Raw genomic sequence first — 15,037 nt, forward strand, 5'->3', positions numbered from 1 at the left:
ATGCCACGCCGCATTAACGCAGTAATTGAGGCAAAAGGAGCTCCAACCAAGTATTGAGTATTGTACATGCTCATATTTTTCATTTTCATACTTTTCAGTTGGCCAACATTTCTAAAAATCCCTTTTTTGTATTAGCCTTAAGTAATATTCTAATTTTGTGACACACGGAATTTTGGATTTTCATTTGTTGCCACTTCAAATCATCAAAATTAAATGAAATAAACATTTGAATGCATCAGTCTGTGTGCAATGAATAAATAGAATGTACAAGTTACACCTTTTGAATGCAATTACTGAAATAAATCAAGTTTTTCAAAATATTCTAATTTACTGGCTTTTACCTGTAGTAGGGACTGTATGAAGAGTGCCTCTGCTGGACTACAACTAACCCTAATCGTGTAAAACAGGGGTGTCCAAAGTTTACCACGGAGGGCCGCACACGAGGGGGGTGTGATAGGTGACAAAGCAAATTTGTGTAATATCTAATAATATACTTTTATAAAATGCCAATTAAACATCAAGCCTAGCTTTGGACACCCCTGCAATCAACCAATCACCCGGCCCTAAGGTCTACTGCTGGGAACTCCAAGGACAAACATTCTTTCACGATTCCTGAGAAACTGCAGCACATCTCGGATGAAAATAAATACGTAGCATTGATTTCTCCTTACAAAAAAAAAAATTTTTTTTTACATACAGTATATATTAATTGGGCGTGGCAGTCTCCTGTAAAACGGGAGTATGACGCCGATTAGCGAGGTAGGTCTACAGGCTGCTCCGCGCAGGCTTGTTCCTGAGGGTTTCGATAACTAGATCTCGAAGAGAGGAGAGAAAGAAGGAAAAAAAACGAAAAAACGGAGACATCCGTCGTTTCGAGGAGCGGCCATGGATTCATGCGAGCTTTAGCGTCTGATTACATTTTTTTGCGTGGTTGAGGTGATTAGTACTGATAGTGTCTGATAGCAAAAACAAAAAGGCCGATCAAAAGCCGAAGAAGCTTCCGATCTTGACATTCAACGTGGCCGACTGCAATAGAAGCGTCGTGGTAATACTACCCCTCCCCCTATCCCTCCCTTACCCCCCCCAACTATCACATCTCTGGTCATAAGGCAGCTAAAGTGTGCGATGAGATGACCTGAGTTTAAAAAAAAAAAAAAAATGAACGAGGTAGAGCAGCATACGGGGAAACAAACAGCAGATTGTATATTAGGATGATGAAGATCCTCTTCCTCAAAGAGTGCAATAAAACCGCAGTGTTCCTGAGTGTGATCAATAACAGAAAAAGAGTCGCAACAACAACAAAAAAAAAAAAGAAAAAAAAATCGACAACATTCTTCTTGGGACCATTTTTCAACCTGAGGTAGTTCCAAAAAAGAAGCTTCAGGAAGGAGGCGGCGGCCGACCTTACAGGAAACCAGTTTGATTGACAACTGTGCTACCCATAACACCCCCACGCCCCCAACATCACCTACCCCACCTAATCAGAGGGCTCCTGAGGAGGCGGCGGCGGCGGAGTCGCAGCAGAGGAAGGTCCGCGGTCCTCCTCCGCCTCCTCGTCCCCCTTCAAGGACGAAGGCTTTCCCTGAGACCCCGGCGAAGACTGCTGCGCTTTGATCGGGCAGCTGGCCACCATGTGATCGATGCTCTGGCAGAAGTGGCACTTTTTGGGCTGGGGCGGCAACTTGCACTCCTTGGCGTGGTGGTCCAGGCCGCCGCAGTTGTAGCACCTGCAAGGACGCAAAGTGTTTTCGCCGTTATATTGAAATATTATTGTTGTTTAAAATGAAAGAATTGTACAATAGTGTGCTCAACAACAAGGAAGCAAGAAAAGTGGAGATTTCTATTACCGTAGTTTCCGGACCATAGGGCGCACCGGATTATAAGGCGCACTGCCGATGAGCGGGTCTAGTCAGGTTTGTTTTCATACAAAAAGTGCAGCGGATTATAGGGCACATTAAAAGGGTCTTTTTTTTTTCTTTCTAAATGGAAAACACTTCCTCAGTGTTTTTCCAACCACTGTGCCGTGAGATACAGTCTGGTGTGCCGTGGGAGATTATGTAGTTTTCACCTATTTGGGTTAAAAATATTTTTTGCAAACCAGTAATTATCATACTTGCCAACCTTGAGACCTCCACATTCGGGAGATTGGGTTTTTGGGTCATCTGCCACCCTTAATTCTTTATTTAAATTCATCATATTGCTATAAAATTATTTTTTAAATAAAAAAAAAAAGTAAAAATTGTACTATTAAAATATGTTTATATAAATATATATATATTAAAATAAAAATTGTACTATTAAAATATGTTTATATAAATATATATATATATATATATATAAATAAACATGTTTATATAAATATATATACATATATATATATATAAATAAACATGTTTTAATATATATATATATATATATATTTATATAAACATATTTTAATAGTACAATTTTTATTTTAATATATATATATATTAAAATATTAAAATAAAAATTGTACTATTAAAATATGTTTATATAAATATATTTATATATATATATATATATATAAATAAACATATTTTAATATATATATATATATTTATATAAACATATTTTATATATATATATATTAAAATAAAAATTGTACTATTAAAATAGGTTTATATAAATATATATATATATATATATATTAAAATGTTTATTTATATATATATATATATATATATATATATATATATATATAAACATATTTTAATAGTACAATTTTTATTTTAATATATATATATATATATATTAAAATAAAAATTGTACTATTAAAATATGTTTGTATAAATATATATATATATACTATATATATATTAAAATATGTTTATATATGTATATATATATATGTTTATATAAATATATATATTAAAATATGTTTTTATATATATACACACAAACATATTTTAATATACATATACATCTATATAAACATATTTTAATAATACAATTTTAACTTTTTTTTATTTAAAAAATAATTTTATAGCAATATGATGAATTTGAATATACATTAAAAAAAAAAAGCAAGAAAATTGGAGATTTCTATTAGCGTATTTTCCGGACCATAGGGCGCACCGGATTATAAGGCGCACTGCCGATGAGCGGGTCTAGTCAGGTTTGTTTTCATACAAAAGGTGCACCGGATTATAGGGCACATTAAAAGGGTCATTTTTTTCTTTTTCTAAATGGAAACCACTTCCTGGTGGTCTACATCGGTGTTTTTCCAACCACTGTGCCGTGAGATACAGTCTGGTGTGCCGTGGGAGATTATGTAGTTTCACCTATTTGGGTTAAAAATATTTTTTGCAAACCAGTAATTATCATACCGTATTTTCCGCACTATAAGGCGCACCTAAAAACCACAAATTTTCTCAAAAGCTGACAGTGCGCCTTATAACCCGGTGCGCTTTATATATGGATTAATATTACGATTCATTTTCATAAAGTTTCGATCTCGCAACTACGGTAAACAGCCGCCATCTTTTTTCCCGGTAGAACAGGAAGCGCTTCTTCTTCTACGCAAGCAACCGCCAAGGTAAGCACCCGCCCCCCTAGAACAGGAAGCGCTTCTTCTTCTACTGTAAGCAACCACCCGCCCGCGTAGAAGAAGAAAAAGCGCGCGGATATTACCGTACCGGTACGTTTCATTTCCTTTGTGTGTTTACATCTGTAAAGACCACAAAATGGCTCCTACTAAGCGACAAGGATCCGGTTCATGAAAAGACGCAATCTCTCCATCCGCACACGGATTACTATTTCACAGCAACTGATATTCCTGTGAACCGCACTGTGGATACAACGGGAGCACGTACGGTGAATATTCGCACCACAGGGAATGAGAAGTCGTCCTTCACTGTGGTTCTAGCTTGCCATGCTAATGGCCAGAAACTTCCACCCATGGTGATATTCAAAAGGAAGACCTTGCCAAAAGAGACCTTTCCAGCCGGCGTCATCATAAAAGCTAACTCGAAGGGATGGATGAAGAAAAGATGAGCGAGTGGTTAAGGTAAGTTTAAGTTTACGCGAAGAGGCCGGGTGGCTTTTTTCACGCAGCTCCGTCCATGTTGATATACGACTCCATGCGCGCCCACATCACGCTGGTTTTAATATATTATTAAAGTTTGACTGACCTATCTGACTGTTTTTTTGACATTCCTTTAGCGCAGTTAGATGCGGCTTACAACACGGGGCGGCTTATAGGTGGACAAAGTTTTGAAATATGCCGTTCATTGAAGGCGCGGCTTATAACCCAGGGCGCCTTATGGTGCGGAAAATACGGTACTTGCCAACCTTGAGACCTCCACATTCGGGAGATTGGGTTTTTGGGTCATTGAAAGAGCCACATCTGGCTCGAGAGCCGTAGGTTCCCTACCCCTGCACTAACCACTCTGCCACCCTTAATTCTTTATTTAAATTCATCATATTGCTATAAAATTATTTTTTAAATAAAAAAAAAAAAAGTTAAAATTGTACTATTAAAATATGTTTATATAAATATATACATATATATATATACATATATATATATATATATATATATATATATATATATATATATATATATATATATTAAAATAAAAAATGTACTATTAAAATATGTTTATATAAATATATATATATATATATATATATATATATATATATATAGAGGGGGGGGGGGTTACCCACATATGCGGTCCTCTCCAAGGTTTCTCATAGTCATTCACATCGACGTCCCACTGGGGTGAGTTTTTCCTTGCCCTTATGTGGGCTTTGTACCGAGGATGTCGTTGTGGCTTGTGCAGCCCTTTGAGACACTTGTGATTTAGGGCTATATAAATAAACATTGATTAATTGATTGATTGATTGATATATATATATATATATATATATATATATATATATATATATGTTTATATAAATATATATATATATATATATTTATATAAACATATATATATATATATATATATTTATATAAACGTATATATATATATATATATATATATATATATATATATTTATATAAACATATATATATATTTATATAAACATATATATATATTTATATAAACATATATATATATATATATATTTATATATATATATATTTATATAAACGTATATATATTTATATAAACATATATATATATATATATATATATAAACGTATATATATATATATATTTATATAAACATATATATATATATATATATATATATATATATATATAAATATGTTTATATATATATATATAAATATGTTTATATATATATGTTTATATAAATATATATATATTAAAATATTCCGCCCGATTGCAGCTGAGATAGGCTCCAGCACCCTCCGCGACCCCAAAGGGAATAAGCGGTAGAAAAATGGATGGATGGATATATATTAAAATATGTATATATATATATATATATATATATACACAAACATATTTTAATATACATATACATCTATATAAACATATTTTAATAATACAATTTTAACTTTTTTTTTATTTAAAAAATAATTTTATAGCAATATGATGAATTTAAATATGCATTTAAAAATAATTGACTTATTATAGTACTATGATCTAGAATTAAAATGCACTTATGCAAAGATTTTGTGTATAACTTTGGTAATATGCTTAATATGATTGAATATGATATGAATTCATTTAATAAAAATAAACTTTAGAAAGTAAAATGTTGACCTCAAACTCAACATTTTTCTCATATTTTTTTCTAATAAAACAATTGTATTCTTGTAATACTTCTTCCCTTATTTTTCCTATAATTTGGACACTAAAAGTGACACTTTTTCTTGCATTCTCCCCATTGTGTATGATCATATTGTTATTTTGCATCCCCTTTAATAATATGCCTGACAAAAGACAGTTTGACAGTATATTAAACTTGCAGCTGTGTGTCGCTAGAGGGCGACATTTCATCAGGACTGTTCGTCTTGCGGGGGGCATTTCAGGTCATCACAATGGAGAAACTCAACAGATGGAACAGACCTCAACGACTGCTTACATTTCTAAAATATTAAAAGCTGCCAATAAAGTGGGCAGATGAAATACGTTTTTGTCTTAAAGTGGCATCAAATGTGAGCTCTCAACCCCCCCCCATGTTACTGGCGTTGAACCTGAGCTCCAAACCCCGAGCGCAGTCAAGTGTTCTCCATAAAATCTAGAGCGAGGTGTTGGTGCCTACAAGACAGATGGGCGGTGGTCACCGTGTGCCACTAAGGGACACCCCTTGCCACCCACCGAACAAACAGATGAGCATTGTGCAGGCGTAGGGGGGGGTGTGGCCGCCCAGGGGTCAGCGCTGCTTTGTGGCGGCGCCCGTTGGGATGGCGCGGGTGTCCGACCCATCACGTCACGGAACCTCCCTGAATCGGCGTCCATCAGGGGACGGGCGGGAGTGAGCCGAGGGGAAGTGGTCCTTTGTCCGAGAGGGCGGCAGCAATGACCTCTGAACCCTGACCCCCACCTCGGTTCTTTAACCCATCCCCGAGCACCCCTGCCGCAGCCCGCTCGCACTACTCATACACCGTTGCCACGGCAACCCTGACCTTTCACCCAGCTCGCCTTGCCTCTCGCATCTGCTATCAATTAAACGGACAGCGGTTTCTTCCCGCTACCAAATAGATCCTAAAAAAAAAGGGGCTCTAAAAGTCGATAAGTGGCACCAACACCGGAGTTGGTGCACCGGATAAAAGCGTCGAACGTTGCATGGCGACGCAGGCCGGAGGCGGAACTATATCTTATCAATGGATTAGCGCCGTCCAGGGAGAGTTATTGAGCCACAAGCAGGCCTCGCAGGACTCTTTGAAGCCGTAATGATCCCCTTTCTCACAGCCACTACTCCCTGCTTCTAATCACAAGTGACAGTGGGGTGAAGGTGATACACCTCTAACCCCACCTCCGCGCCTTAATGATATTCCAAGAATGGAGCCAAAACCGACAAGATCGAGCCTGGGAGACACGAGAACCTATATGCCGACAAAAAAACTGACAATGTTGTTCAACGTCATTTCTGGGTGAAACTTGCGAGGTTTTGGTGGACGGTGAGGACCGGTAGTGGGTGTGAATCCACCGGAGGGCGCGGGGGGTTGGGGGGGGTAAGCTTGCAGATTTTAAAGAGTTATTGATCCAGGTCACACGTCAAGCCTGCTGATGTGACCCTTGCGAGCTTGCTAAAGGTGGGGGTTGCAGCAATGGAGGCGGGACAACGCAAGAAAAGCTCCGTTTACACCGAATCAAATTTTTCTTTTTTGCCCTGAAGTGACATAGATCAGATTTTTTTTTGACGCTCCAAATCAGACCTGGGCAAGTTAAGCTTTTCAATCTGGCCCGCCGGACATTCCCCCAAAAATATTTTTAGATATTTAAGATGGAAATTGTAGCTGCCATTATGATGTGTAGTCATGTTTTCTAATGACCGGAAGTCTTCAACTATACTAAGTATTTACATGCTTGGAATATGTGCTTTTGCATGATCAATCAATCAATCAATCGTGATTTAGGGCTATATAAGTAAACATTGATTGATTGAACTATACAAAGTATTTCTATCGTTGGAATATGCGCTTTTGCATGATCAATCAATCGTGATTTAGGGCTATATAAGTAAACACTGATTATTTGAACTATACAAAGTATTTCAATGGTTGGAATCTGCGCCTTTGCATGATCAATCAATCAATCAATCGTGATTTAGGGCTATGTAAGTAAACATTGATTGATTGAACTATACAAAGTATTTCAATGGTTGGAATGTGTGCTTTTGCATGATCAATCAATCGTGATTTAGGGCTACATAAGTAAACATTGATCGATTGAACTATACAAAGTATTTCAATGGTTGGAATATGCGCTTTTGCATGATGGATCAATCAATCAATCGTGATTCAGGGCTATATAAGTAAACATTGATCGATTGAACTATACAAAGTATTTCAATGGTTAGAATCTGCGCCTTTGCATGATCAATCAATCAATCAATCGTGATTTAGGGCTATGTAAGTAAACATTGATCGATTGAACTATACAAAGTATTTCAATGGTTGGAATATGTGCTTTTGCATGATCAATCAATCAATCAATCAATCGTGATTTAGGGCTACGTAAGTAAACATTGACTGAACTATACAAAGTATTCAATGGTTGGAATATGTGCTTTTGCATGATCAATCAATCAATCAATCAATCAATCGTGATTTAGGGCTACATAAGTAAACACTGATTATTTGAACTATACAAAGTATTTCAATGGTTAGAATCTGCGCCTTTGCATGATCAATCAATCAATCAATCGTGATTTAGGGCTATGTAAGTAAACATTGATCGATTGAACTATACAAAGTATTTCAATGGTTGGAATATGTGCTTTTGCATGATCAATCAATCAATCAATGAATCGTGATTTAGGGCTACATAAGTAAACATTGATTGATTGATTGAACTATACAAAGTATTTCAATGGTTAGAATCTGCGCCTTTGCATGATCAATCAATCAATCAATCGTGATTTAGGGCTACATAAGTAAACATTGATTGATTGAACTATACAAAGTATTTCAATGGTTGGAATATGTGCTTTTGCATGATCAATCAATCAATGAATCGTGATTTAGGGCTACATAAGTAAACATTGATTGATTGATTGAACTATACAAAGTATTTCAGTGGTTGGAATATGTGCTTGTGCATGATCAATCAATCAATCAATCGTGATTTAGGGCTATATAAGTAAACATTGATTGATTGAACTATACAAAGTATTTCTATCGTTGGAATATGCGCTTTTGCATGATCAATCAATCGTGATTTAGGGCTACATAAGTAAACACTGATTATTTGAACTATACAAAGTATTTCAATGGTTAGAATCTGCGCCTTTGCATGATCAATCAATCAATCAATCGTGATTTAGGGCTATATAAGTAAACATTGATTGATTGAACTATACAAAGTATTTCAATGGTTGGAATATGTGCTTTTGCATGATCAATCAATCGTGATTTAGGGCTACATAAGTAAACATTGATCGATTGAACTATACAAAGTATTTCAATGGTTGGAATCTGCGCTTTTGCTTGATCATTCAATCAATCAATCGTGATTTAGGGCTATATAAGTAAACATTGATTGATTGATTGAACTATACAAAGTATTTCAATGGTTGGAATATGTGCTTTTGCATGATCAATCAATCAATCAATTGTGATTTAGGGCTATATAAGTAAACATTGATTGATTGATTATACAAAGCATCAATTCATGATTGATACTACTATGATTACCGTATTTTCCGCACTATTAGCCGCACCTAAAAACCACAAATTTACTCAAAAGCTGACAGTGCGCCTTATAACCCGGTGCGCTTTATATATGGATTAATATTAAGATTCATTTTCATAAAGTTTCGGTCTCGCAACTACGGTAAACAGCCGCCATCTTTTTTCCCCGTAGAAGAGGAAGTGCTTCTTCTTCTACGCAAGCAACCGCCAAGGTAAGCACCCGCCCCCATAGAACAGGAAGCGCTTCTTCTACTGTAAGCAACCACCCGCCCGCGTAGAAGAAGAAAAAGCGCGCGGATATTACCGTACGTTTCATTTCCTTTGTGTGTTTACATCTGTAAAGACCACAAAATGGCTCCTACTAAGCGACAGGTATCCGGTTCATGAAAAGACGCAATCTCTCCATCCGCACACGGACTACTATTTCACAGCAACTGCCTAAAGACTTTCAAGAAAAGCTGGCTACTTTCCGTGCATATTGTAAAAACAAGATAGCTGAAAAAAAGATCCAGCCAGAGAACATTATCAACATGGACGAGGTTCCACTGACTTTTGATATTCCTGTGAACCGCACTGTGGATACAACGGGAGCACGTACGGTGAATATTCGCACCACAGGGAATGAGAAGTCATCCTTCACTGTGGTTCTAGCTTGCCATGCTAATGGCCAGAAACTTCCACCCATGGTGATATTCAAAAGGAAGACCTTGCCAAAAGAGACCTTTCCAGCCGGCGTCATCATAAAAGCTAACTCGAAGGGATGGATGGATGAAGAAAAGATGAGCGAGTGGTTAAGGGAAGTTTACACGAAGAGGCCGGGTGGCTTTTTTCACGCAGCTCCGTCCATGTTGATATACGACTCCATGCGCGCCCACATCACGCTGGTTTTTAATATATTATTAAAGTTTGACTGACCTATCTGACTGTTTTTTTGACATTCCTTTAGCGCAGTTAGATGCGGCTTATAACACGGGGCGGCTTATAGGTGGACAAAGTTTTGAAATATGCCGTTCATTGAAGGCGCGGCTTATAACCCAGGGCGCCTTATGGTGCGGAAAATACGGTACCAAAATATTGGTATCGGGACAACACTACTTGTTAATGGAATACTTAGGCCTACTACGCTACTGTATTTGAATGTTGGCCATTATGGTGGTACTTGGTGAAGAAAGTTAGAGAACCCTTGCTCTACAATATGGAATGTATCCTCATCTAGTATTCCTGACTCAGTTTTGGGATAATTTGGGCAGAGTTCGCTAAAGTACGACGCATGGATGTCGCCACAAATAACCGATAGAAACCCAAATTCCTGTTGGTAGGCATGGGATTTGGAGACTTGTTCCATGTCTTAGTAGACAAAGTTAGCAGACTTAGTTCAACAAGGTCAAACGTTCAGGTATGCGTAGGGTGAAAAAAATGCGGCCAGAGTAATAAAAGGGGTAATAAAAATACCTTTCCGATCGCTACGTCTCTTACCGATCTCCTTTCGAGCGTCGCTTCTGGACTTTCTTGCCTTTGGGTCGGCGCTCGCTGCCCACACAATGGGCGCCGCCCGGACCGGTTACCCACTGCGACTCCAGACCCTTGGAGGACTTCTTGAAGGTAAACTCCACGGCTTCGCCTTCCTTCAGGCTGCGGAAGCCTTCCATGTGGAGCTTGCTCTGTGGTGGGAGACACAGGAAAGGTCCTAAACTGCTCTTAAACCCATTCTGAGACAGTTATTAGAGCTACCGCTAGGAAAAATGATGAAATATTTGATGCATCGCAATTGGAACTTGGAGGATTCTGAAATAAATGCGTGTATGTTAATTCAATGACCGTGTAACTGTCATATTAAATATGAAAGTTATACAAACATAACTCCAAAACCAAACATGCAGTATGTCTAAAAATGCCTGGAATAAAAAGTGCTTTTGTACGGTTTGCACATAGAAAAAATATGTTTTACTCAATATGACAGTAAAATGACATTTTTTTTCAAGGTAAAAGTTGATTTTCAAGGCAAAAACTGATTTTCAAAGTAAAAGATGATTTTCAAGTTAAAAAATGATTTAAGGTAAAAAATTATTTAAGGTAAAAAAAAAACATTTTCAAGGTAAAAGTTGATTTTCAAGGTAAAAAAAAACATTTTCAAGGTAAAAGTTGATTTTCAAGGTAAAAAAATGATTTTCAAGGTAAAAAAAATGATTTTCAAGGTAAAAAAAAACATTTTCAAGGTAAAAGTTGATTTTCAAGGTAAAAAAATGATTTTCAAGGTAAAAAAAATGATTTTCAAGGTAAAAATATTTTTTTCAAGGTAAAAATAATTTTTTCAAGGTAAAAGTTGATTTTCAAGGTAAAAATACTTTTTTCAAGGTAAAAATACTTTTTTCAAGGTAAAAGTTGATTTTCAAGGTAAAAAAAAAAGGATTTTCAAGGTAAAAAAAAGGATTTTCAAGGTAAAAAAAAGGATTTTCAAGGTAAAAAAAAAAGGATTTTCAAGGTAAAAAAAAAAGGATTTTCAAGGTAAAAAAAAGGATTTTCAAGGTAAAAAAAAGGATTTTCAAGGTAAAAAAAAAAGGATTTTCAAGGTAAAAGTTGATTTTCAAGGCAAAAACTGATTTTCAAGGTAATAAATGATTTTCAAGTTAAAAAATGATTTTCAAAGTAAAAGATGATTTTCAAGGTAAAAAAAAACATTTTTAAGGTAAAAAAAAAACATTTTTAAGGTAAAAGTTGATTTTCAAGGTAAAAAAAAATGATTTTCAAGGTAAAAAAAAAAGATTTTCAAGGTAAAAAAAATTATTTTCAAGGTAAAAATAATTTTTTCAAGGTAAAAGTTGATTTTCAAGGTAAAAGTTGATTTTCAAGGTAAAAAAAAAGGATTTTCAAGGTAAAAAAAAAAAGGATTTTCAAGGTAAAAAAAAGGATTTTCAAGGTAAAAGTTGATTTTCAAGGTAAATATTTTTTTTCAATGTAAACATTTTATTTTCAATGTTAAAGTTGATTTTCAAGGTAAAAAATGATTTAAGGTATAAAAAAAAAAGATTTTCAAGGTAAAAAGAATGTTAAGGTAAAAGTTGATTTTCAAGGTAAAAATGATTTTCAAGGCAAAAAAATATTTTCAAGACAAAAAAATTATTTCCAAGGTAAAAGTTGATTTTCAAGGTAAAAGTTGATTTTCAAGGTAAAAAAAATGATTTTCAAGGTAAAAAAATGATTTTCAAGGGAACAAAATGATTTTCAAGGTAAAAATAATTTTTTCAAGGTAAAAATAATTTTTTCAAGGTAAAAGTTGATTTTCAAGGTAAAAAAGTTGATTTTCAAGGTAAAAAAGTTGATTTTCAAGGTAAAAAAGGATTTTCAAGGTAAAAGTTGATTTTCAAGGTAAAAGTTGATTTTCTAGGTAAAAGTTGATTTTCAAGGTAAACATTTTTTTTCAATGTAAACATTTTATTTTCAATGTTAAAGTTGATTTTCAAGGTAAAAAATGATTTAAGGTAAAAAAAAAAAAAGATTTTCAAGGTAAAAAAAAATGTTAAGGTAAAAGTTGATTTTCAAGGTAAAAATGATTTTCAAGGCAAAAAGATATTTTCAAGACAAAAAAATATTTTCAAGACAAAAGTTGATTTTCAAGGTAAAAAAAATGATTTTCAAGGTAAAAGTTGATTTTCAAAGTAAAATTTTTTTTCAAGGTAAAAATTTTTTTTCAAGGTAAATTTTTTTTCCCAATGTAAACATTTTATTTTCAATGTTAAAGTTGATTTTCAAGGTAAAAAATGATTTAAGGTAAAAAAAAAAAAAAAAGATTTTCAAGGTAAAAAAAATGTTAAGGTAAAAGTTGATTTTCAAGGTAAAAAATGATTTAAGGTAAAAAAAAAAAAAAGATTTTCAAGGTAAAAAAAATGTTAAGGTAAAAGTTGATTTTCAAGGTAAAAATGATTTTCAAGACAAAAAGATATTTTCAAGACAAAAAAATATTTTCAAGACAAAAGTTGATTTTCAAGGTAAAAAAAATTATTTTCAAGGTAAAAGTTGATTTTCAAAGTAAAATTTTTTTTCAAGGTAAACATTTTTTTTCAAGGTAAATTTTTTTCCCCAATGTAAACATTTTATTTTCAATGTTAAAGTTGATTTTCAAGGTAAAAAATGATTTAAGGTAAAAAATAAAAAAAAAGATTTTCAAGGTAAAAAAAAATGTGAAGGTAAAAGTTGATTTTCAAGGTAAAAATGATTTTCAAGGCAAAAAAATATTTTCAAGACAAAAAAATATTTTCAAGACAAAAGTTGATTTTCAAGGTAAAAAAAATGATTTTCAAGGTAAAAGTTGATTTTCAAAGTAACATTTTTTTTCAAGGTAAAAATTTTTTTTCAAGGTAAATTTTTTTTTCCAATGTAAACATTTTATTTTCAATGTTAAAGTTGATTTTCAAGGTAAAAAATGATTTAAGGTAAAAAAAAAAAAGATTTTCAAGGTAAAAAAAAATGTTAAGGTAAAAGTTGATTTTCAAGGTAAAAATGATTTTCAAGGCAAAAAGATATTTTCAAGACAAAAAAATATTTTCAAGACAAAAGTTGATTTTCAAGGTAAAAAAAATGATTTTCAAGGTAAAAGTTGATTTTCAAAGTAAAATTTTTTTTCAGGTAAAAAAATTTTTTCAAGGTACATTTTTTTTCCCAATGTAAACATTTTATTTTCAATGTTAAAGTTGATTTTCAAGGTAAAAAATGATTTAAGGTAAAAAAAAAAAAAAAGATTTTCAAGGTAAAAAAAATGTTAAGGTAAAAGTTGATTTTCAAGGTAAAAATTATTTTCAAGGCAAAAAAATATTTTCAAGACAAAAAAATATTTTCAAGACAAAAGTTGATTTTCAAGGTAAAAAAATATTTTCAAGGTATAAGGTATAACTGTCACACTCATAACAGTTATTTAAACATAACTATTAAAACCAAAAATGCAAAATGGCTAATAATGCCTGGAATAATGTATCTTTGTGAGTTTTACTGGAAAAATTATCTTTTGTAAGGTTTGCAAAGACACAAATTAGTTTTTTTTTACTCAATATGACGACAGTGCAACTGTCATACTAAATATGAAAGTTATATAAAAAAAATTCCAAAACCAAACAATGTCTAAAAATGCCTGAAATAATGTATCTTTGTGAGTTTTACTAGAATCAGGTGTTTTTGTAAGGTTTACGAATACAAAAAATAGGTTTTACTCAATGAGAGTATAACTGTCACACTCAGTATGACAGTTATTTAAACATAACTTAAAACCAAAAATGCAAAATGGCTAATGACTGGAATAATGTATTTGTGAGTTTTACTAGAAAATGTATTTTGTAAGGTTTGCAAAGACACAAATTATTTTTTTTTTACTCAACATGACAGTACAACTGTCATACTAAATATGAAAATTATATTAAAAAAATTCCAAAACCAAACAATGTCTAAAAATGCCTGAAATAATGTATATTTGTGAGATTTACTAGAATCAGGTGTTTTTGTAAGGTTTACAAATACAAACAATAAAATTTACTCAATATGAGAGTATAACGGTCACACTCAATATGACAGTTATTTAAACATAACTATTTAAAACCAAACGTGCAAAATGGCTAATATTGCCTGGAATAATGTATATTTGTGAGTTTTACCAGAAAAAAGATATTTTGTAAGGTTTGAAAACACACAAATGAGATTTTTACTCAATGACAGTATTGTTCTTAGAATCCTGAGATAATGTGAAAAAAGCAA

General features: G+C 33.4%; 1 protein-coding gene across 2 annotated transcripts in view; it reads right to left on the bottom strand.

Annotated features, from left to right (window-relative positions):
- Window positions 1-1,140: 1,140 nt before the first annotated feature.
- Window positions 1,141-15,037, bottom strand: part of lin28aa (lin-28 homolog Aa) — a 71,700-nt gene continuing 57,803 nt past the window's right edge. For both annotated transcript variants that reach the window (XM_061946684.2, XM_061946676.2), the window contains exons 3-4: window positions 10,775-10,959; window positions 1,141-1,727 (exon numbers count right to left, since the gene is read on the bottom strand). In XM_061946684.2, coding sequence (XP_061802668.2) covers window positions 1,478-1,727; window positions 10,775-10,959 — 435 coding nt within the window. In that variant the 3' untranslated portion in view covers window positions 1,141-1,477. The remainder of the gene's footprint in view (window positions 1,728-10,774; window positions 10,960-15,037) is intronic.

Source organism: Nerophis lumbriciformis, linkage group LG04 (genome assembly GCF_033978685.3).
Source record: "Nerophis lumbriciformis linkage group LG04, RoL_Nlum_v2.1, whole genome shotgun sequence".
Lineage (NCBI taxonomy): Eukaryota > Metazoa > Chordata > Actinopteri > Syngnathiformes > Syngnathidae > Nerophis > Nerophis lumbriciformis.